Source organism: Sipha flava, unplaced genomic scaffold (genome assembly GCF_003268045.1).
Source record: "Sipha flava isolate LNK unplaced genomic scaffold, YSA_version1 68_pilon_pilon, whole genome shotgun sequence".
In the NCBI taxonomy this organism is placed as follows: Eukaryota; Metazoa; Arthropoda; class Insecta; order Hemiptera; family Aphididae; genus Sipha; species Sipha flava.
This window is the reverse complement of record NW_020273608.1, coordinates 691,256-714,899: the sequence shown is the minus strand read 5'-3', so window position 1 is coordinate 714,899 and position 23,644 is coordinate 691,256. Positions and strand designations below refer to the sequence as shown.

Below are 23,644 nucleotides of genomic sequence, written 5' to 3'. Positions count from 1 at the left end.
CGGCGGAACAAATACCGTTTGGGCGGCAAATACATGGCCCGCGCGACACGTACCTCGTCGTCGTCGTCACAGGACGGTTTCAGGTCCTCGTCTTCCGGTTCGTCCATCCGGCTCCGGTGCCCGGGGTGTCGCAAGTACTCGTTGTCGTGGTGCAGCTGCTGTAGCGGAGACAGCGGCACCCCGTCATCCCCGATGTCTTCCCTCTTGCACCGTTTCACGTTGTTGTTTCTGCTGCTGTTGTTGTTGTTGTTGACGATGATGACGTCGCCGCCGCCGCCGCCGCGGTTATCCATCGAATTGCCGTCGCCGTCACCGTCATCGCCACCGTCCATGACCAATATGTCTTTAATGTTCATGTTGTGTACCACGCGCGCGCGCGGTGTGACGTCACATCATTCGGTCACGTGGCCGTCGCGCCCCCGGGGACAGTTTGTGCGCGCCCGTTACTAGCAGCAGTGACCGTTGGGCGCGGGGTTCAAGGGTAGTTTCCGCGGGCAACACGTGCGCGGTGGGATACGCAGAGCCGGCGAGACGTGACAACACGAGTAAAACGATACGGGGCGCGAAAGAAAAGCGAAGAAACGGGGGGGAAAAAAAAACTGGGAGAAAAAAAAACGAGAATAACTAGAGTGGTCACCGCACCGGCGGAAGGCTCGGAGCTATATGTACGGTTTGGCCCTGAAGCAGTTTTACCTGTCTCCGTGACGCCGCTACGATAACATCGACGGTGCACCGACAATCGATAATCGTCGCGATGCTGCCTGCAGACGCACCGGTACGAGAGCGCACAGCGATCGGCGGGTTCGTCGCAATCGATGTTGTTAAACTCGGGTCCAGGTCAAACAGCATCCAACAGGTTTTCGTAGTACGTACACATGTACGTGTACATACGCGTGTATACGGTGTAGGCGACGTTTGAGCGCGCGCGCGCACAGTGTACATTCTCTTCCTCCACCCCGGGCGCCGGAACCTCACGGGCGCACGCGCACACGCGGCACCGTAATAATAATAATAATAACCGTATACACGCGTACCTGAGTTTGTGAAGCCAAAAGAGACAGAGAGAGAGAGACACAGCGAGAGACGGAACGAAGATTCTGTGCACTCGCACGATCACCTGTGCACCGCTGTTCAGTGGTTGTCAAAATTAACGCGTGCGCGCGCGTATAAATATTGTACGTATATGTTATGATCTCGTTGCGTAGTACCGAAACCAGGCCGACGCCACCGGTGTACTACGTGCCGCGGTATTTTTCCTCGTCCTATTTTTGTTTTTGAATTTTTTTCGTAAGACAATAATCACAATTGTTCTGCGCATAATTGGCACACACACACACACACACGCACGTCGGCGAGCTGTGAAATAGTAGTAGTAATAGTAGTACAACGGATCCGATTCGCCCTTGTCGCACATGCCAAAAACCTGCGCGTAGTATTTATGCATACGAGGGTGTATTTGAACACAAGCGTTCTCACGGGGGGAGGATATGGAGCTGGACCCCATCGTGGTCTTTATTTTCAACGGATTTTATGTTCATTTTCAACTGATATTTAGTGATAATCAAGACTCATAGCATTGACTTTTTTTTTTTTTTTGAGGTCCTAAGAACGTGAGCTATATATTTGTTTCGGAACACTTAGACAATAAATACGAAATATTATGTTGCATACTTTTGCATATTTCGAAGTTTGAGTGTTGCCTTTTTTATTTTTATTTTTCTGTATGTGTGTGTAACCTGACGTTTTTTTCTTAACAACGAATAAGATTTAATCTTGTTTTGAACATCGCTAAGCCATCGATATCGAAGGTAGTTTTGTTGTTGATATAATTGACGGTACACTCTTAGCAGATTATCCGAGTGAACAATATTTGGTATATTTTAAGTGCATATTCAAGCACTTACGTTAACCTTTTTTCAGAGATACAAGTTACGAGCCCTAGTTATAATCAAATCTATGAATACAATCAATAAGTATTATTTTCCACACGTTACACATGATACGTTGTAATTGATCGTGTGTCGTTTTTATATGAGAAAAGAGGTGAGGTTTAGTTCCGACGTCTCATTTTTGTAATAGATTTCATACTCGTTTCCGCGTTAAAAAATCCCGAAAAGGACTCTGTACTTGAAATAATTTTATAAATATTATTAAACGGTAACGCCGTCGTCTTTGCCGCCGCGGCACACGACGTCCTTTTGATGTGCACACGCGCTATTGTACGCGCTCCGGCACCGCAGTGGCATGCATCTCTCATTTCACGCTGTCGATGACCAACGCGATTTTCTTAACATCTCATGTGCGCCTCTCTCACGCCGTATATATACTTACGCAGTATCGTACGCCGCGCGCAGCGCTACCGCTGATGTTGATTTGTTATTGTTAATATGATATCACGATTGTTGATTGTTACACGGTAAACGCGATTTCGCACCCGGTCCGATGAACGTTACATCAATCTTCCCGTGCAGTGATTTACACGGCGCGCGCGTCGTACATCGCTCTGTACGCGGTGCAGAAATCAATGTAATCCGACGTACGCGCGCGTAAATTCGGTTTAACGAACCTGATGGTTCTTCGGAAGTATGAAAAAATTCGTTTAGCAGACACTTCGTTAAAAATCAATACGATTCTATACACTTGAAAAACACGTTTTTACCGTACGAAATCCGGGGTTATATCGATTTCGCCGTTTCTACGTCGATTTTCTCAATATTAATTGTACGCGTCGCCGGTTAGCGGTCATCGTAAATCGTTTTAGGACGAAAATCCGAAGCCAAACTAGAAGGTCTATCGAAAAAAAAATCAACGGAGTAATTAAAAAATTTCCCGATCGATTTAAATGATTTACACGGATACTCATGAATACTTATGCGGGCTATATAACAGGGGTCGGCAACCTTTTGAACCACGCGGGCCATATTTTTTTTCAAATATTTATCAAGGGCCACATTAAAAAAATTTTTTTTACGTATGATATATACTAATGTATTGCTATTATATTTGATTATTTTACATAGAAATTTAAGTGTAAAAAATACGAATGTTAGATACTGGAAAAAATTGCTTTTAAGAAAAAATTTAATTTTTTGACGAATTAAACATAATGGCTTACCTTTGTTTTCGACGAAAAAGTATAAATCAACCCAAGAATTATTAAAAAAACGATGTTCATCACAAATTTTTCTTTTTTTAGTCGCCATAATGTTTGGATTTAATTGTAAAATGAAACTATTACAAACGCAAACAGTCAAACAGTCACGATGTAATACTAATTGCTACAAATGCAAAGTAACTATAACCATAGATTAAATATATTAGATACATATGTATTAAATACATAGATTAAATATATTTAAAATTTTAATTTTTAAATAGATATAATTTAATTTATCCTATGACTGAGTAATGCAGCCATCCTTATCTTCGATTCCGATTATATAATAATAACAATTTTATTTATAAAGAAAAAATAATGGATTAGTATTGAAAATTGTACGAAAAATTTATTGAACAAAATTAAAACACAAAATTAACCACCTTTGTGTGGGTCATAAAATATTGATTCGCGGACCACATGCAGGTTGCCGACCTGCTATATTATATTATAAGGCATCCGATAGGTTTCTTATAAAATGAATTTTCGGAGAAACGGTAAACGTCTCGATGTCTACGCAAATAACAATATACAACTATGATAATAACCTAAAATAATAATGCCTAAAATGTAATAATATTGTACGGTAATAAACACAACATGATACTGTGTACTCGTATTATAAAACGTTAAATTTTTTCACCGAAGATCATCAAAAGTGTGTAGATGTGAATTACAAATGTATAAAGTTCACTGTTGAATAACAATATAAAAACAATTCTTTGATCTAATGAAAAGTTATGGTTGCGGGGAAATAAAAAAAAATTGTCGTGCAGAGAGTTTCGTTAAACAGAATATGGTCGAGTAAAAGTTTCGACTGCGCATTCGGATAGCACAGTATTATTTCGTACATTCCGTTTTCGTCTTGACAAGAATTTCTGTTTTATTTGTAATACTATTTTTTACGTGTGCAGCGTTCCTTTTCCCATACCTACATACCGTGCACGTGTACCACGAATATTTGATTTCGTTTGATATGTTTATATATATATATATATACGTGTAGGGTTGGTCGAGAAAAAAAACACTGCAAACGATACTGTCAAAATCGAAATCGTTACCCATTCATAATAAACGGAATTATAATAATTATAATAAACGTATTTACTACCTATTTTCGATAGTTAGTCTAACGAGTAGGTAGATATGTGTATGTGTAATGATTACTTCGGCGGCGTATGATTAACAAATAATTCTTACGCCGCCGCTGCCCACGCTCGGTTTTAGCGAACGCCAATCCTTCAAAACCCCGCACCCGCGCCCTGTCGATGGCTGCGCGTACCGTTAACTGAATTAAACACAAACATTAATTGCTATTGCACCGTCAAGTATACAGCAAATATTGTTGTATTACGTGTGTGTATTATTATTAATATTATTATTATTATTGTTGTTATCATTATGATTATGATTACATACCGCGATTCGGCGCGTACGAATATGTTCAGTGTTTAACAGAACACGCATTCGTTTGATTTTATATCTTTAACATTATATCTGTTGGTCGAATTACAAATCGTAGGTATACTACACTTGGTTATCATTTTTTTTTTTTTTTTTCGCGCGCCCGTAGGTAGACGAATCCGAAATATTCGCGTTCGATGCGAAAATATGTAAATGTAAGAATAACAAGCCGGAGAAAACATTTGCGTGTACCGAACGATAACTGTCGATCGAGCGCATTCCGTTATCAACATAATACGGTTAGGACCACGCGTCGAACAATATTATTGTTGCGAACGTGAAGCACATCGAGTGCATTGAGAATAGGCAATCAAATAACGATTTACCGCACACTACGCGGTTCGACCGTCGTCAGGACTCCGTCGATGTGGTTAACGTATTATTATCGTGTCCGGGCTCTTTAAAACTGTACACACAGATGTCGTTCAATTGTTTACAAGAAAAACAAATGACGCTGCGGCGCGCGAACCGAATTATTGCTATGTGCGCGTCCAGGCACTTTTACCGCGCTCAGCTCGTACGTATACGACACGCAACGTTTCCGACAAACGAAAATATGGATTACGAAACACCGACGTGTTCGCTGTCGGAGAGATTCGGTTAAAAATAACTAAAATGAAAGCGTCCGCCGGTGTGCAGCAATGGTTTTTTTCATTTTTTTTTTTTTTTTTTTTTTTTTTTTTACCGAAATTTTCTTCGTGTGTTATGACACATGATATGACCGTGTGAGAAATCCGAATCACTTCAAATGATTGTAACGGTTTTTGTACGTGAACAGGTCGCGCACCATGTTTTTCGGAGGGTGTGTAACCATAACTGTTCAGTTATCCTATCAGCGACCCGTGAATACCGAAACAATAATTGAAACTCGTGTAAAGAGTCCGAGTTAAGACTACAGGGACGGATAAAACCATAACGATCGATTATTTTTTTCATTTAGGTGAGGCTGAAACGTGAATTACTTAATAAAAAAAAATTGCAATAGTAAAATGTATTGTTTCGCGGTTTGCTAAAATATTATGAAAATTAGTAACAATTTAACTAGTACGTTTTTGTACAACTGCTCATCGTAAGTACATCATACAAGCATTACGGGTAGGCAACAGGTATATTATCTGTAAAAATAAATATATATATAAAACATTGTATCCTGTACGAACCAAAGTCAAACGTACGTACGATAAAAAACGTTAATTATCGTATAAAAAAAAAAAAAATGATATATCAACGTGGTCCGCGCAACGTAAAACATGTAACATAATGGTTCTCGCAATAATTCGCTTTTAAGTTTCAAGATTGTAACCCTGACTACAACGTGGACACACCACAGTACACGGATATAATAGTATTTTTATTACATATCGATCGCACCGCTGTCGAAGTTAGGTGTAAATAATTTTATGTGAAAATAATAAAAATAAATGTATCAAGTTTATAATATTTTTTTGTCGGCTTTTGTCGTGCACGTGTTCTCCAACCGTACACAGTCGATACGTGTACAAGTATGTGTACACATAAATACGTAGTGTACATAATTATGTGTGCGCACGCGGCATGAATTATTTAAATACACGGTAGCCGTGTGCGTCGAAAACGCCGTACACCTATTACACACATAGTGGCGTCACGCCGGGTCGGAGCACATAACACGCGTACCGAACGCGTTTTATTATATTAATTTATTTATTTGAATATCCAACGGGCGTAGGCCTTTTAACAAAACAAGAAAGTGTATATTTAAAAAAAAATATATTATATGGTATATAGTGCAAACGCTGCTTTAGAATCATTTTTTTTTTTTTTTTTATTCTCTTACAACATCGGTGTCGTATAAATAATTTTAACACAGTACTGCGTCTCGGCGGGAACGTCCATTTATTCTTAACGCTATTTTTTACGGAGTCTTGTAACGTCCCCGCGCAAGATCCGCGAGTTTTGAACGCGACGTTTACACTAAAAGTCAATGTTTACAAGACGTCCGTTACCTCGGTCATCGATCACGGTCGTTGGACGCTAGAACGCGTACACATTTATTTCGACGTCATAAATGTCTTCATATCCGTCGATTAGAATCTAAATTTTTTCTCAACGTGCACCCGCTAACTCACGACCAGAACGCATCAATAGTCACCGGGTAAATTAGCTAACGGAAAAATGCGAACGCTCGTAAAACGAATTAGTCATACTATACTAACCAAGTCGGTAAGTCGGTTGCACGTTCAATAGCAGTTTTACGAAAACAAGAGGTTCCGAGCGTCGAAAAAATGTACACGGTTAAACGGATCTGTTAAAGATTATTGCATTTGTTTATACCCCTCTCCCTCGAAGATTATACCTACACGCCTTACTACACGAACTGATTTAATAAAATATTGGGTCGGTTATATTGATATTATTATTTTTTATTTATTTTTTTTTAAAATTAAATTTAGTTGTTGTATGCTCACATGTTAACTAAATTTGTCATGTTTCTACAAACTGGGAACGCACAGGTCGTTTTAATTTATTTATACCTAAAGCGCGTGTGCATGCGTGTATTAACGTTGCAGTTAATTGTGTATTATGTTTTATAATTAAAGCAAATGTTAAGCACCTGAAAAGAAAGGCTACAGCGACGTCGTTGCAATACGTGTTATGTTATTATATTGTGAAACCGTAACGAGAAAAAAATAATAAAAATACATTTTATGAGCGAATTTTATAGACAATATAAACGTGTGTTGAACGCAACAGGAGTGAAACAATTAACGTCCATTTCGTGTTGACGAACAGACGCGTACCATACGCACGAAATGCGTTGATCTTACCGGTTTTGGTGTAGAAAGTTGCGAAGTCTACCCGCGTACCGTATTTTGAAACAAAAAAAAAAAAATTTAAAAAACAACAGGACAAACATTGCACTCTCGTACTTCATCGGTGGTCATGGTGATACGGGGCACCGTGTGTGTAGGAGACGGTACTCGGTAGAAGTATGCGAACTCTCGACGACGGACCAGAGTGGCTGGAATTCGATATTCATCACATAATACCGACTGCGTGTTATGGCTTTTGATTAGGCGCGTGTAAGTCATAGGCGTCACTAAGGGGATGAGAGATTGGAAGGAATTTCAGAATTTTGTGTTTGAGATCAAATTTAATCGTCCATGTCTACCATACATCAGTATAAGAAATTACTATTAACTTTGACGGTTTCCCGTTATTGGGTGTGTTACGGCTTTCGCTTTATTTAGGAGTATCCAAAATCAAAATTTGGTTGGCAAAATCCCGCTTTTTCATCATTCTTGCTAAAATTTGAACCGAACCTTGAGTAGTGACGACAGTGCAATTGTTGTCTGTACGCAAATCTGTAAACGGTGTGCGGTGGCCCCTGCGGATCTACATCGTCTCTGTACTTATAGCCCCGTTGCCCCCCCCCCCAAAATGTAAGCTTTAGTTGCGTCTATGGTGCAAAAAGTGAAAAAAGTGAATAAAAAAGAAAAAAGCTACCACAGCCCGTCGGAAACTATGGACGCTAAAACGCGGTGATTGAGATACGTGTGAACGGTGACCACGGCAAATTGTACGAACCCTCGGAAAGGATAAAAAGTACACAGGCACATCGGCGGTGAACGGAAAACTGACCGAAAAATCGTTACACCCGGAACCGCTTGTGTCCAATTCAGGGGGGAGGGGGAGGGATGAGGGATTATGGCGGATTAAAAGGGGCCGCAATGAGTTTGGTAACCGTTAGCTAAAAAATATCGAGTACCGTATTATTATTAATAGCCCCCATCCCCCTTTACGTATGATTCGGCCCTGGTCCGAGTTCTGGTCAAGCAAACCCGTTGAAATGCGCCTCATCAAGAATCGGTATGGTTTTGTCCTGTTTAGTAACTATCATTGGCGTTCACCGGAATTGAGTGTTCTTAACGATCCCGATCGAACCCCAAGCGGTTTCTAATGGTTTCCGATCCAATTGGATCGATGAATACATGCAACTTTCGCATCGAAACGGGGGACGCAGCGCTATCTGCTGGAACGGTTGAGCATGGATGTTCGTGAAACCCGCCGCTTAACAGCGGTGCTCAACAACAACGCGAACACTTCGGTCGCTAGAGCGCGTTCCAAATCCGTCCAACGAAATCGTGCATACATATTTTCGACAAATAAACATATATACAGTGGTATTTTATTTGTATTTCTACATGATGTAATGTAGTGATGGGAATAGTCGAATGATTTTTATAATTGTAATGATTTGCAATTGAGAGAATCTCTCCATAGTTTACTCGGAATTCAATTTATTCATTCATTTGATAAAAACAATCGAAAAACTTATTCGAAATATGAACACTTGCAGTAAATAAATAATCTTATTTTCCGTTTTTTGGTCAACATTATTAATTAAATTATGATTTAGTAATAATAACGGCCTTTAATTAATACTAACTGCTTTACCTATAACTGGTTTGAATAAAAGACACAAGCGCTATTATTATTATTATTAATTTTTTTTTATGTATTAATAATTATTATCTTCGATTTAAACTAATACATTGGTTTAAAACAGGGGTCGGCAACCCGCGGCCCGCGGGCCACATGTAGTCCGTGAAGCCATTTTTTATGGCCCTCACAAAGGTGGTTAATTTTTGTTCAATAAAATTTTTCATACAATTTTCAATTCTTTTTCTTTATAAATAAAATTGTTATCTAATCGGAGTCGAAGATAAGGATGGCTGCATTACTCAGTCATAGAATAAATTAAATATACTTATATGTATTTAAAAATTAAAATTTTAAATATATTTAATCTATGTATTTAATACATATGTATCTAATATATTTAATCTATGGGCATAGTTACTTTGCGTTTGTAGCAATTAGTATTATACCGTGATTACGCCCGTACGTGTGACCGCGTTTGTAATAGTTTCATTTTATTAGTAAATCCAAACATTATGGCGACTAAAAAAAGAAAAATTTTTGATGTACATCGTTTTTTTTTTATTAATTCTTGGATTGATTTATACTTTTTCGTCGAAAACAAAGGTAAGCCATTATGTTTAATTTGTCAAAAAATTAAATTTTTTCTTAGAAGCAATTTTTTCCAGTAACATTCGTATTTTTTACACTTATATTTCTATGTAAAATAATCAAATATAATAGCAATACAATTATTAGTATATATCATATGTAAAAATTTTTTTTTTAATGTGGCCCTTGATAAACATTTGAAAAAAAAATATGGCTCGGGTGCCGACGCCTGGCTTAAAACATTCTTAATTTTCAATCATGAATAAAACGTACCTATTATACCTTTTTATAAGCTTTATTGGAAATTGTAATGTATTATGGCTGTGTAATAATATTTGTCCGACTGTCGACAGTTTAAAACACTTCAACTACCTAATTCAAAATCCAGAAAATAACAGAAGAATTCGATTTTATTCATATCAAAATTATTGGATGATCCGATTATTATCATAATCGAAATATTTATATTGTTTTCATAATTAAGATTTCTCGATGACGCCCATCTCTAATGTACAGTGTACTAGTCTAAATCTATAGATATTCTTGTTGACGGATTAAATACATCAGTGTCTATCATAAGTAGGGGTTCGGGATTGTTTACATTTCCATGTTGTAAGTTGGATACCAATATAGGTATGCATGATTTTAATTATTTTACTCTATTTAAATACATTATTTTTTTTAATTCATTTAAGATTAAGACATTTTTATGATATATAACAGGCATTAACTTGCTTTTTATTGCATTTAATTAATTATGCCAACTGTTGCTTCAAATAGATATTTAATTTTTTCCCTCGATATTTATAGGTTATTATGTATTATTTAATTAAAAATCCAATTTTGGTTATAAATTATACTATTGATTATATACAAATTTCAAGCATTGCTATCCATATGCAACCAGTCCCGAACATAACGGTTAAAACCGTTTAAAGAAAATTTGGTTAGTCTATTTTATTCAACAATTCGCACTATTAGGTAATTCCGCTTTAAGTTCCCATGTGTATACTTTTGTACGTGTTTATAGCGTTTACGTTTAATTTAAAGAACTTGTGATAATGTATGGCTGTCAATATGTTATTGAAATTGTATATTAGATAAAAGAAAATACATGTTAAGTCGCAATAATTAATGTTGAAATATCGACGTTGTGAAATTCGAAGAACATTACTTACACATAACGTAAGGCCTTACACTACTTAATATTAACATTTAAGTAGTAGTTAATATTACAACAATAATACTGATTTTCAATACGTTTATGGTGTACGGGTTTCGTTAATCGATTGATTAATGCATTTAAGATGTCTGGTTCATTTTAATTACGCTGTGAAATAATTCAAACATTAGTCAAAGACGTAGAGAAAATATATTTTTACGACTAGTTTGTTTCATATGTTCTTTTTATGATATTTTTTACGTGCACCTCTATTGGCCTCATATAACAAACAATAAAGAGTGCGAAGTCGACTGCATTGTATGACTGATTAATAATGAAAACAGTTCCAACGTTTCGCCGATATATGCGAATTGGTTTTAAGAATTTTCTAGTTGTTTTTCTACCAGATTAGATCACTAGGAAGAACAATATTAGACGTACGAAAACATATAGGCTCAATACATCGGGGACAGGAAGTATTTTATCAAATTGAACAATTCGTTCTGCAGCGAATAATTAAATGTATTTGTTGGTTATCGGTATAAAGAGAGATATGTGTACGACCACTATTATAAAAACCAATGTTTTCGGTGCATAACATATAAGTATAAGTTATGCCTATTTAATTAGTAGTTAGAAATATATGAATATTTTGGCAATAAAACAAAAAAAATGTTAAAAGAGTGAAAATAAAACTGTTTTGTAGTTAATACTTTTAAAATTATAACAAAATATTATGTATTATCCTAATTATATAAATAAGAAATTAAAAAAAACAAATAAAAGCTCTTGTCCGGAGTATTTTTGTATAATTTATGCATATATAATACGTAACGACCGGTTTCGAATTAAAAAATCGTCATAAAATGCAATAAATTATTTATATGTTCAATAATACTTATAAATTGATTAATAATAATAATGTTCAATAATACTTTATTATTATTGATCAATATGTTACTGTTAAATCCCTCAGACTACGAAAATAGTATCACAAATAACTATTTACACTTGTTTACGTAAAATAGCACAAAAATCTTGTTCGAGATGTTATTCCAGTATCATTGAATGTATACAAACAGTTATAATAATCGTAATATTTGTCTTTCTTTAAAACCTGTATGAGATACCGGTCAACTTGTACTGATTAATGATCATACATGGGCGGAGTTCAAAAATTGTGAAATTAATTTTGAACTCCACGACATTGCAACATGTTCGTGTGAAACGTTTATATTATATTTCATTAACAGTCGGTCATACCGAGGAATGGGAGAGGGATGACGATCAATTGCACGTGTTCTGCGCACGGTACACCCGACTGTAAAGAGTGCTGAAGATACGTGAAATGCAGTTTTCGTTCCAGTCGCTTAAGTATTTTGCGACTTGGCAATATGGTAGTACCGTGATAAGGTGTACGACACGCACAAACCACCGAGCACCTTGACGCTGAGCCATCGTGTACAATAGTGTGCTCGGTGTACGCGGGTTATAATTGCGGGTTACCTCGAGACCTTGGGTCCGACGCACGCGTCATTATCTAATCCGCGTAGAGATTTATACGAGCGATAAATATCTGCAACGTTTGTACGGGGCCTAGAAGTGCAAAACAAAAATAAAAATACAATACATGTATATACACGTGTATCCATGTCTGTACCTACTAAACGTAATGTATATTATATAAGTATGAAAAGGGGAAGAATATAGTATGTAATAAAAATCGTATACGCCGTTCGGTCAGCTTTAATCATAGGGTTGCTCTTTACGGTCTAGACGTAAATGACCAACTTTATAATGCATTATAACACACACACACACACATATATTTATACAGTGCCTTACTAGTATGCGAGTTTAGATTGTGTGCGCAACGTTATAGCGGTTTCTCTTTTCTTTTTTTTTTTTTGCTCTCCGCAGATCTCCCGTAGTCGTAAGGGCGGAGATAACGACGGTCGGATTTTACCTTTCGCAATATCGCGCCCATATACCTGCACGTCGGAGGTGTAGATATTCGGGAATATAGCGTCGAAAACGATAATTTGACCGATTGAACAATTATATAATAACATATCGTTATTATTATTCATTGTTCTACTTCGCCGTCCCATTGAGACGCGACAACGTCCGACCACGTGCATTGTCGGCGACGAATAAGCCCTATGTTTACCACATTTCTGATCGCATCTTAATACCACACCGAATGGTGAACAATATTTTTGTACTAACGAAATCCGTTTCGTTTCCACTCTAAATTTGAAAACATTTGGGACATTTTCCCGGGAGAAACTGACACATTGTTTCTTTATTTTACAAATCGCTTTGTAGACCGCGTTGCAACACACACGTTTGAACCGCAGCTCGCACTGCTCATTTAGAGGTGCTCGAGCTAACGTTAGTTCGGCGTTCCGAAAACAAAAACGTTTTTCAAGGGTTACATTTTTGGATACGAATTCCAATTTTCAGGTTTTCAAGAAACCCAGTTCTTAATAAATAGATTATTGATTTAAAAAAAAATGTTGACGTTTTGATTTTTGGGGTATTCGGCTGACGGACTTATGGAAACAAATCAATCGTACTAACTCGCTTAACATAAATGCTATATTACACTGTTTTTACTCACCCATGGTGCAGCGCAATCGGTACCCGACGAAAGCGGCTGAAAAGCCGGCACGCACCTGAAAGTCATGACGTCAACGTCGTCGATTGTCCTTCTGCAGCTCGGCGGTGCTGTTTCGTTTTCAACTTTTGGTCACAAGTTACCTGAAAAGAGGAAAAAAAATCATTTCGATTTAGTTACACGTCGTCTAAATGTACGTCGTTAAGACGAAAACCCATAATTACGGGTCGATGATAGACGTGCGCGATGCGTATAACGACCGCAACAACAACAGCCATACGACGTGTATAAGTGTATATTATATAATATTATAATACTATTATTACGATACATATAACGTTACTGATCTATGTGTGTGTGTGTGATATTATATTTATTATTATGACGGTATTTAACGCGACGATAATAATAATTAGCGACCGGAAAAAAAATATTGACTGCGCGGTGTATACATGATTTGGGTACGAAAAATGTAATTATTTATGTATACGAATATGAATTTTTATCGAATCTAAAAATTACTATCGTTTAAAAGATAGTAATTATACTCCTAGTACCTCCGACGAACTATATACATAGGTAACACAGATAGATAAACGAAGGAAGGAGGCGCAGGTATATGTTATAATTCCTAACCGTATTATGCGTGTGATGTACATGATTACATATTTTTTCAACGAATACGCTTTAATCAACCTTTGGGGTGGAATGTATATGTTACGATTGTATTAACACGTATTAATTGTATAATTTTATCGAATATAATGTGTATAAGTAACGAATTTATATGTAAACGCATACATTTGTTAGAATAAGGAATATCGGAAATATGATAAGAAATGTGCATAAATTTAAACCGTTCTAGTAGAAACAATTTTCAACGATTTTATTTTCACATACTGCACATTATTAAAATTTTAAATTATACTCCCATACTCAACACACGTTTGTTATTATCATATTGTGTATTATATTATTAATAATAGTTCGTATTTCCGTTCTGATCATACAGTGCAATAAGGTGAATTATGATAAATATGAATTCGATGACCAACAATGCATTATTGTTTTTACATTCATACATGTGGGTTGATTTTTTGTAGACTGTATTGATAGTATAATTGGTCAAATATAAGAATGCTATTGATGAAGACTACTGTACAAGCAACAACGAGAGCTGTACTCGAATTGAGTTTTATATCATGTACATAATATGCATATATAATTATAATAACATGGAATAAAATTAATATTTTTGTAGCACATTTCTTGCACAGTATAAATCCGCTCCCTGGACACTGACACTGATATAACAGCTGCATTCACATGATAATGTACGAGGTTGACGAGGAGTCGCGGACGAAAATATATAGTGGAAGAGACGTGTACTCGTTGTACGCACTCAGGGTTGGCAAGAACTTTTGTAGGCCCCGGGGCTGATCATTTCCGGCCCCCTTTACTTATACTTATTTGACTAAAATATACTTAAATGTTATACTTAATATTTAAGTTTAATGAATTGTGAATAAAAAAAAAATATAATACTTGGTATATAAAATCTTTTATTAATACTGAAGAAAATAATGTAATTGACTATTTAACAATAATTAACGAATGATTAGGTTCAATTAAAATGTTCTCTTTCTGGCTTTTTTCACAGCAAAATCGTTGATAACAGCATCCAAGTTGGTTTTTTGATTTGTTCTTTTTCCACCGCTAACATTCCTAAGCTCGATAGCCTGTCTAGACACATGGCCGTTCACTCCTTTTAATGCAGAGAAAGAGCGTTCTGCACTTGCTACTGTAGCAGGAATTGTGATAAATATCAGTAATTATATAAAAAATTAGTAAAATTTGCCACTCTCCAAATGTCGCCTAGGTAGGCCCGAGTCTGTGTGCCTAAATATGCCTCTGACAATCGGCCTCCCGGAGGTCCGGGCTCCGGGGCTCTAGTCCTCCCGGCCCCACCCTCTTGTCGGCCCTACACGAACTATAATCATTATAACAGTGACTTTGAAGGCAATATTGTTATACATTTTGGTGTCGATTTCGTTTATTTATTATTTTCTATTAATTTTATTTTTTCGATCTTTTCTTCTTATTATTTTTTTTTTTTTTTGTAATTAATGCACGTACGTGTGCTCGGCACCGAATTACGCGCGCGCGAGCGCGTGACGTTGGGGGCCGGACCGAATATACATACGATACATGCCCCGACTAATAATAAATCGACCGTATAGAAAAGGACGAGCTCGTGCACTGGCCGTCGCGTCAAAACGAGAAATATTTATAATTGCTTGTTATACACACGGTCGCGCGCGCGCTTACGAGCATTTCTGGAATTCAGTAGTAGCCCCGGCGATCGTAATAATAATAATTTTTTTTTTCCAATACAAGAGTTATTATTATTATTATTATTGCTCTGCGTCTACAGACATTTTCGGCGGACCGTCCGCATTCCTGACGGGAGAAAAAAAAATCAAACAGGTATATTATCGTTTTAATAACGTGCCCGTACCTGTGTGTGTGTTCGAAACGAATGCGGGCATCTATGATAAGTTTCGAAAAACAATAATATACAAAATATTGAAATTTTTTTTTTCTTCTTCTCCTTTTCATACATATATTTTCTCCTCGCTCTTCCGATGTATGCGTTACACGTTTCGGTATAAAAAAAAAAAAAAAAACATTGCCCGTTGCTATTATTTATTTTTTCCTTCTCTCCGTCGGAAATAAAACGGAAATTATACACATTACGTAACGCGCACGTGTTCCAAATGTCCGTAAACGAGTAATATCAGATTATCGGATTCACCGCGGTCGGCGGCGTCGAAGGTTTCACCGGAGTGTTTCGTCGTCGACATAATAATAATACATTTTAACGTACGCGCGTTATCGTCGGAAATCCAATAAAATCGCGGCCACGTCCGATGTGCGGTGTAGCGTTTACTATTTTGGAATATAAAAGAAAAAAACGGCATGAAAAAAATTCGTTTGTATGAAATATTGTATGGGTGCAAGAACCCGTGAGGAATTATGCACGGGCTGAAAAAGATGCTTCGATGTCAATACAAACCTTAATAAAATGCACGTCGATTAGTATTTTCACATCACTTTATTTAAGTAACAATTTCAATATTATAATAAAATCCGTATGGTAAATCAATATTGGCTCTGTCAACGTATTTATTCATGTGTACGAAATCGTCAAACGATCAAGTTACTTTATAATACTGCGAGTCGGCCAATGATTGAATTATCCGCGCACCCTGCAGGAAAAGCAATTTACGAAATTAAATAATTGATACTTTCAAACGGTGTACGCGTAAACTGGCGCGAACGTTGTTCCTTGATTGTTAATCCGTTCGAAATTTATTTTCGTGCGAATATTGTTATCGCATTACGGTAATGAGTGTTTGAAAAAACACATCGCGGGCCCATTCGATCGGCGCGCGCGACCCGAACGCGTTTTCAACTCTCTTAACTCTTGTAAGTATAACCTCTCGCTCCGTTCGGCCTACCGTCGCCGTTTCGAGTCCGCGATCAGGCAGCTCTCAAGCTCGAAACCGACCCGAAATCGATGGAAAAAATAACGATAGAAAATACACAAATAGACACGCCCGCGCCGAACAAAGCGTCGTCGTCGTACACCGTTCGTGCGCACAAAACATACACGTGAGTGTTCGAGAAAATCGTGTGTATACATGCATGCGTCATACCGGCACACGAGTGTTTAAGAAAACATACGTGTATTTCTTACGGTCGCCGAGGACGATAATAATTAGCACCCTAACAATACAGGACTTCGTACCTGTACCCCGTGTACAGGTATAGCAACGCGCGTATATCTCGTGTCGGACACGCCCAGCTCTCGCGCGGACGTGGAGGAGGATGTATCGCGCGATCCGATCGACTGGCGGCGCGTCGGAACCCTGTAATCGCGAGCGTGCGCGCGCGCGCGCTCGGTTTACAGGTCCACTCCGCGGTCGCGTCCGCGGTGCGCATTGTTATCGGCGTCGGCCCATCTCTAATCCTTGTACACGTTTAACGAATTCACGACGACCTCTTTAAACCGTCCGCGATCTGGTCCGAACACACAGGAGAGAGAGCGCAGTGCTCACTCGTACGCTTACACACACACACACACACACACACACACACACACCGTACCTCCTGCACGGGTGTTTCGCGTTGCACGCAGGGTACTACACGCATCTAACGCGACGCAGCAGTCGCTTATGACTTTTTAATGATTGTTTTGCCCGAAAACGCGCGTACAACAACGATATGTATAATAAACAATATAACAGTATAATAATAACACGGGTGTTACGATGAACCGCACTCTATCAGCGCGCGCTGTAATGCTCGCACTCGAGTTATACCATAACAGGTACACCGCGCGGCAGTACGCCCCGTCACCCACCACACGAGCCCGTGCTCTCGTAGTACAAACGAGGAACGAAAGTAAAACAGAAATTAAATACAAATCGTTTGCCGGGGACGAACGATACGATTGCGTCCGGTCGCCGCAGCGGTGCCAGCTTGTACAACGGCGCGTCGCGTAATAATACCACCTGGGTACACGCGGAGCCGTTGACTGTAATGTGATTCTACGCGATCTGTAGCCAAAGATGTTTTTTTTTTTTTTACAACCGCGTCCGTGAGCGCACAACCGGTCGCCAGTCGACCTCGGTCGGTTTTTCGATGAAAATCTAATGTTTTTAACGACAATGACTATTATGCGTTACGCTATAGTGCAATATTAATAAATCGTGCACATCGATCGCTTTTTGTTTTCGCGATCGCGTGTGTTTACACGGTTGTCGTTTTTCGGCTATTGAATTAACTTAACAAAAATACTGCTTGTTACACGCGGACTTAATTTATTTACGCGTTAGGAACAGACGATATGGGTGTGGAAGGCTTTATTGCTTTATCATTATTACTCTTATATGGAACCTACGCGGACGGATTGTAAACTTGACGTTTGCATAATGTTGGTATAAGAAACAACGCGTTAGTATAATATTTTCCGAATAAACGTAAAAGACGATTTTAATTTATATGCTCAGCGTCTACAGCAAGTGTTATACAAAGCTATAGCATTACTAAGCGTTTACGGATTCATTTTTAATTGGAAAACATGCAGTCAGTGGCGTACAAACGGGGGGGGGAGATGTTCCGTGTTCAAACCCCCCTCCCCACAGGGCCAAAAAAAAAGAAAATTGTTTAATTATTGATGACGTGTAATATATTTATAGTTTCATTATTACGCTTTGAACTTTAAATATACAACTATACAAATATTATGATAATTAAATAATTACATTGATGGGCGTTTGAAAAGTTTTATTAACTATGCTGTTTTTATATTCCAATAGCTATTAATTTATTGTAATGTAAAAGTAAACTGTAAATTGGTAAAAAAGTTGTATAAAATAATATCTATTTGTAGCAGTCATTTATCTTATTTATCTGTGCAACGAAAAAAAAAAAGATAACGATTATTTTTGTTAAATCCCCCTAGAGCAAGATTGAATGTACGCCACTGCATGCAGTCCATCCATTTTAATACAACTGAAAGTGTGTGGAGTGTAGCTAGAGTATATAAACTACAGTTAATATAGATTATCATTAATTTCAATGTTTTAGTAAAGACGAATCGCGTAAAAATTTCAAAATCAAACGTTGAATCGTTTATTAGTCGAAACAAAGTAATTCGCTTCAAAGGCCTATAAGATAATAGATACAATAGCTCAAGAAACAATAAAATTATATACGTATATACAAGCATAATATGTGACACCGTTTAAAAATAGACCTTAAATTGTAAATCGTCTACTGTTTAAAAACAAAGCAATTGAAAACCGTTACCTTTACCATTTATTTTACACATTACACGATATCAAAGCAAATCGTGTTGACGCAAAAATGAATTATACAATTTTAAGAGATAAATTTAACTGCGTTGTTCGGTCATCGTATTGCTCTGAGAATCAGATATATTATTGAATACTAATAATATTAAATTAATTTCAAATATTCTTAATGACTTTTGCATTCTTCCGTTGTGAATTTGTTTATGGCTAATAAAATAAGAAGATAAATATATCATACCTTATAATGATTAATTAGTATACAATATTGAAGATATTGTCATAATAATTAAATAATAATTAGTAAAATTTCATGTAAATACGATTTTTTTGTTAACCCCGGTTAGAGTGTTGGACACACTATACTGATATATATACAATATTTTAGTTAGCATTTAAGTTACATAAATATATTTGATGGATATGAGAAGAAAACACTCTTAGTGTAGGTACCTACAGGGGCGGATCCAGAGTGGGGGAACTGTGGGTCAAGCCATTTTAAGAGGCCATTTATTAGGGATGAAGCTGAATTAGAAATTAATACCTTGTAAAAAAAAAAACACAATATGCTCATAAAAGTGTATAAGTATATTCATATTACATTTTAGAATTAGTGATACCACCGATAATGACTTATTTATGATTAATAAATATAATCTAATTTTATAGCGCAACAAACGTACGGAATAAAATATGATTTACTTAACTTCCTACTAAAACGATATAATTTAAAATATAAATTATGAATTGAAAAATTTTAAATTTTGAATATATATGGCATTCATTTTCAAGTAACTCCGATGGGCCAACTGTCCAAGAGTCCAAATCAAAGTCTAAAAAGAGAAAAAAATTTCCAAGAGGTTAATTTTGTCAAAAAATATTAACTGTAGGTCAGCTGACCCCCTGAACCCCCCTAGATCCGCCCATGGGTACCTACTAGTAATGTAATGTATATTCGAATAATTCCATCGTTAATAATTCGAATATTTGAATATTCGATCATTCAAATATCAGTATTTGATGCTACACTACTTAATTTGTTTTATCCGTTTTTCCATGACAAGCTTTTTATATTATTTAGGTATTATTAATAAGTAATTTATATCTACTCAACTAAAGATAATGTATGTCAATGATTAATTTAATTTTAATATACAATCATATGCGCCGTGCCGGGACCTAACGTTTTGATTGTTGTAAGCAGTATCTTGATCTAAGCGATGCTCGCTATAGTGATTTATAGTTTATACTGTATTAATAATAATTTAATTATGATATTCGAGTATTTTGCACAATTTTTATTTTTATATTTTAATTGCCCTGTCAAATAGTAAATATCGCTAGCTTCGAATCAACTTTTCGCAGGCCTTTATCTAATTTACATTGTTCTTTCTTTTTTTTTTTTGGGGGGGGAGTAGAATATGTATAAAATAAAGGCATTTTGTTTTTAATGATAAACCCTTGTTATTATTGAGAAAAAAAATGTTGAGTGAGCAATGTTTTTTTTACAAAGTTGAAAATAATAAAAATAAAAATAATTGTTATATAAACAGAACAAGTCATTATATAAAAACCAAAATTATACAGTACTTATATAATATCAGACAATAACAATAAGTTTTAATATATTGATTGAAAAAATATGACTACAAAATTAAAAATATATCAAACAAAATTTATTTTGCAAGCCGGTGAAAATAAGTAAGTAAAAAGTAGAAGTAAAAATAATTTAAAACCATTTGAGTTCTTCTATGAACCAAAAAATGTTATATGATATCGCTATAATTTCAGTTGAAAAATAAGTGGCGAAAAATCTTGAATTCAAAAATGTATTGATTATTTTTACTTGGAAAAGCTCCATTCGCCTGATGCAACCGGTACATTGACACATTCATTGTTAAAATAATACGAAGTGCTACAACTACGTTTGGTAAAAAATTGTCATTATTTATAATAAACTGTAATACATTCATTAGAGTATTATTGGATTTTAATAACTCTGAAATTGCCACTAACTTATCCGAAATTTTTATTGAATCAACATCTGATTTACTAAGACCTTCATTTTTTGAAAGAAACAATAGAAGATCCATACATGTTTTTATAATAGTATCACTAGTAATTTTTTTTTAATGAGTAACTTATATCATTCAAAAATTTAAATTGATCACTGTTTTATGCATTTGATGACATTTTTTTTTTTCAAAAGAATTGATTGATACGTCCAATACATAAAAGAATAACTCAACTTTAAATTCAGTTTTTAAATCAATTAAGAGTTCATTTGGTTGTTTATAAGAAAAGAAGCAAATATAGACTTGTTGCGCGAAATAAGTGTCAATGGCACCATCAACAATAAACGAGATATTATTAATATATTAAACTAGTGCCGCCCTAGATGGCTGCTTATTTTGCTACCGGATTGGGCCGGCCCTGATAAAAAATAATTTGATTAAAAAATTTTTCGATGCGAATGTGTGATAAACAAAATATAAAGATGTATATTCATCAAAAATCATTTTAAATCATTTTTGTTTATTTAATGTTCATTGTATAATTCAATCTCTAAAATTAATGATGGAAAAGACATATCATAGTTGGGTGCCTCAAATAATGACCACAGCAAATGTATATTTATGTTGGAAAAAAGTATTTAATAACATTATTAAATATACTACTATAATTGAGTAGTAATGGCATGCTTTAAGCAAATTAAGAGAGTGGATGGAATAATATTAAATGAATGGAAAAAGTCGGGGTGAACGTTCCACTGTAATTTATACTATTTCGTTTACGTATATTATGTTTATTATCTATTTAGTCATAACTAAACGAAAAGTTCATAAATAATAACAGTGCTATTTGTACTTGGTTAATGTTTAAAATATTCTACTCGTTGTTGCTTAAGTTATATGGAAAATTGAATATGATAAAAATATATGATTTACATACAGTATATTCAAATTAAAACAAAATGTGCCTATAGAACTATTTACTTCCTACACACAAAATCTGTTAACATTGTTATTTTGAACAAAATTAAAAATAATTCATGAGTATTATTGTTGATAATATGTAAAAAAATATAAAAAAAATATTTTTACTATTATTAATAAATCGGAATTTATTATGCAGATATACCTGTATTATAAAGATATTTCAAATATATAGTAATGCAAATAAAATCATAATATTATATAACATGTAAATTATAATTGATTTGGCCAAATTATAAACGTGGCAATGATTTATAATTGAAAGAATTCAATGTGGTAGAATTTCTCTACGGAATAACATAACAATTCTATATAAAACATATTTTGTTCGAATACGAGTACATCTTGAAATATTATTACGAACGTCGTGCAGATGTCGTTTTGTAAGGAAAAAAATCCAACTGTTATGGGTGTATAAGTATTAAATCCGAAAATTTTTATCGAAAATTGTGACAAAACATCATCAACTTATTGCTTATTATCGACCTGCGCTTGTACGGTTTATTCTCACGCCCATCATCACTACTGCCGTGATGCGGTGGCGGTACGTCATCGTCGCCGAAGATTTGTATTTTCGTTAATTCTGATCGGCCGCGTATAAATTGGTCGCTCCAATTATTGCCGTCGATATAATGACACATTTTTTTTTTTTTTTTTACTTATTCTCACACCCCTTGCCTACGATGATAATAATACGATATCCGAGGAGCTGACACGCGATGTGTATTATCATTTCGCCCTATTATTTCGACCGTCTACGGAACCCGGTGGCATTATTAAATAATCACAGCGCACCCGAGATGCTATTCTATAAAAATATAAATTAATGTGTGTGTACTTGTGTGTGCGCGCGCGCGCGTGTGTGTGTGTGTGTGTGTGTGTGTGTGTATGTCATTGCTTCTGTTCGTACGTGTGTATGCCGTACACGTAAATTATACGTGATGATGATGCTGCACAGCGAACACGAAAGAAATTACCCATAATTACATGCGCAATATATACAAAAGAAATGTATACGAATAAACCCCTGTGTGTTCGATTCCATGACCATTCTCGCGCGTAAGTGTACATCGCGCCCACACTGCAATGCAATTACTACTGTACACGTGATAGATCATAGTATTTCTAAGGTTCTCAAACTGTGGTACGCGTACCCCTTGGGGGTACTCGAGATTTTTTAAGGGGTATGAGCCTGGCCGAAAAACTTTTAAATGTAAATTATTTATGTGGAAAAGGTTATTCGAGTTTAAAAGTAAATATAGAAACAAGTTAAACGTTGAAGATGATTTAAGATTGACTATTCAACTAAATTAGAATCCAATATTGATCAACTGTGCCGACAAAAACATGACA

General features: G+C 35.9%; 1 protein-coding gene across 4 annotated transcripts in view; it reads right to left on the bottom strand.

Moving 5' to 3' along the window:
• LOC112691936 (transcription factor AP-2-epsilon) overlaps positions 1 to 23,644 on the bottom strand; it is a 165,749-nt gene that overhangs the window by 59,986 nt on the left and 82,119 nt on the right. For 3 of the 4 annotated variants that reach the window (XM_025566401.1, XM_025566402.1, XM_025566400.1), the window contains one exon: positions 13,420 to 13,559. In XM_025566401.1, coding sequence (XP_025422186.1) covers positions 13,420 to 13,485 — 66 coding nt within the window. In that variant the 5' untranslated portion in view covers positions 13,486 to 13,559. Of the gene's footprint in view, positions 1 to 53; positions 807 to 13,419; positions 13,560 to 23,644 lie in introns of those variants that run through there. The other variant, XM_025566399.1, reaches the window with a different exon arrangement.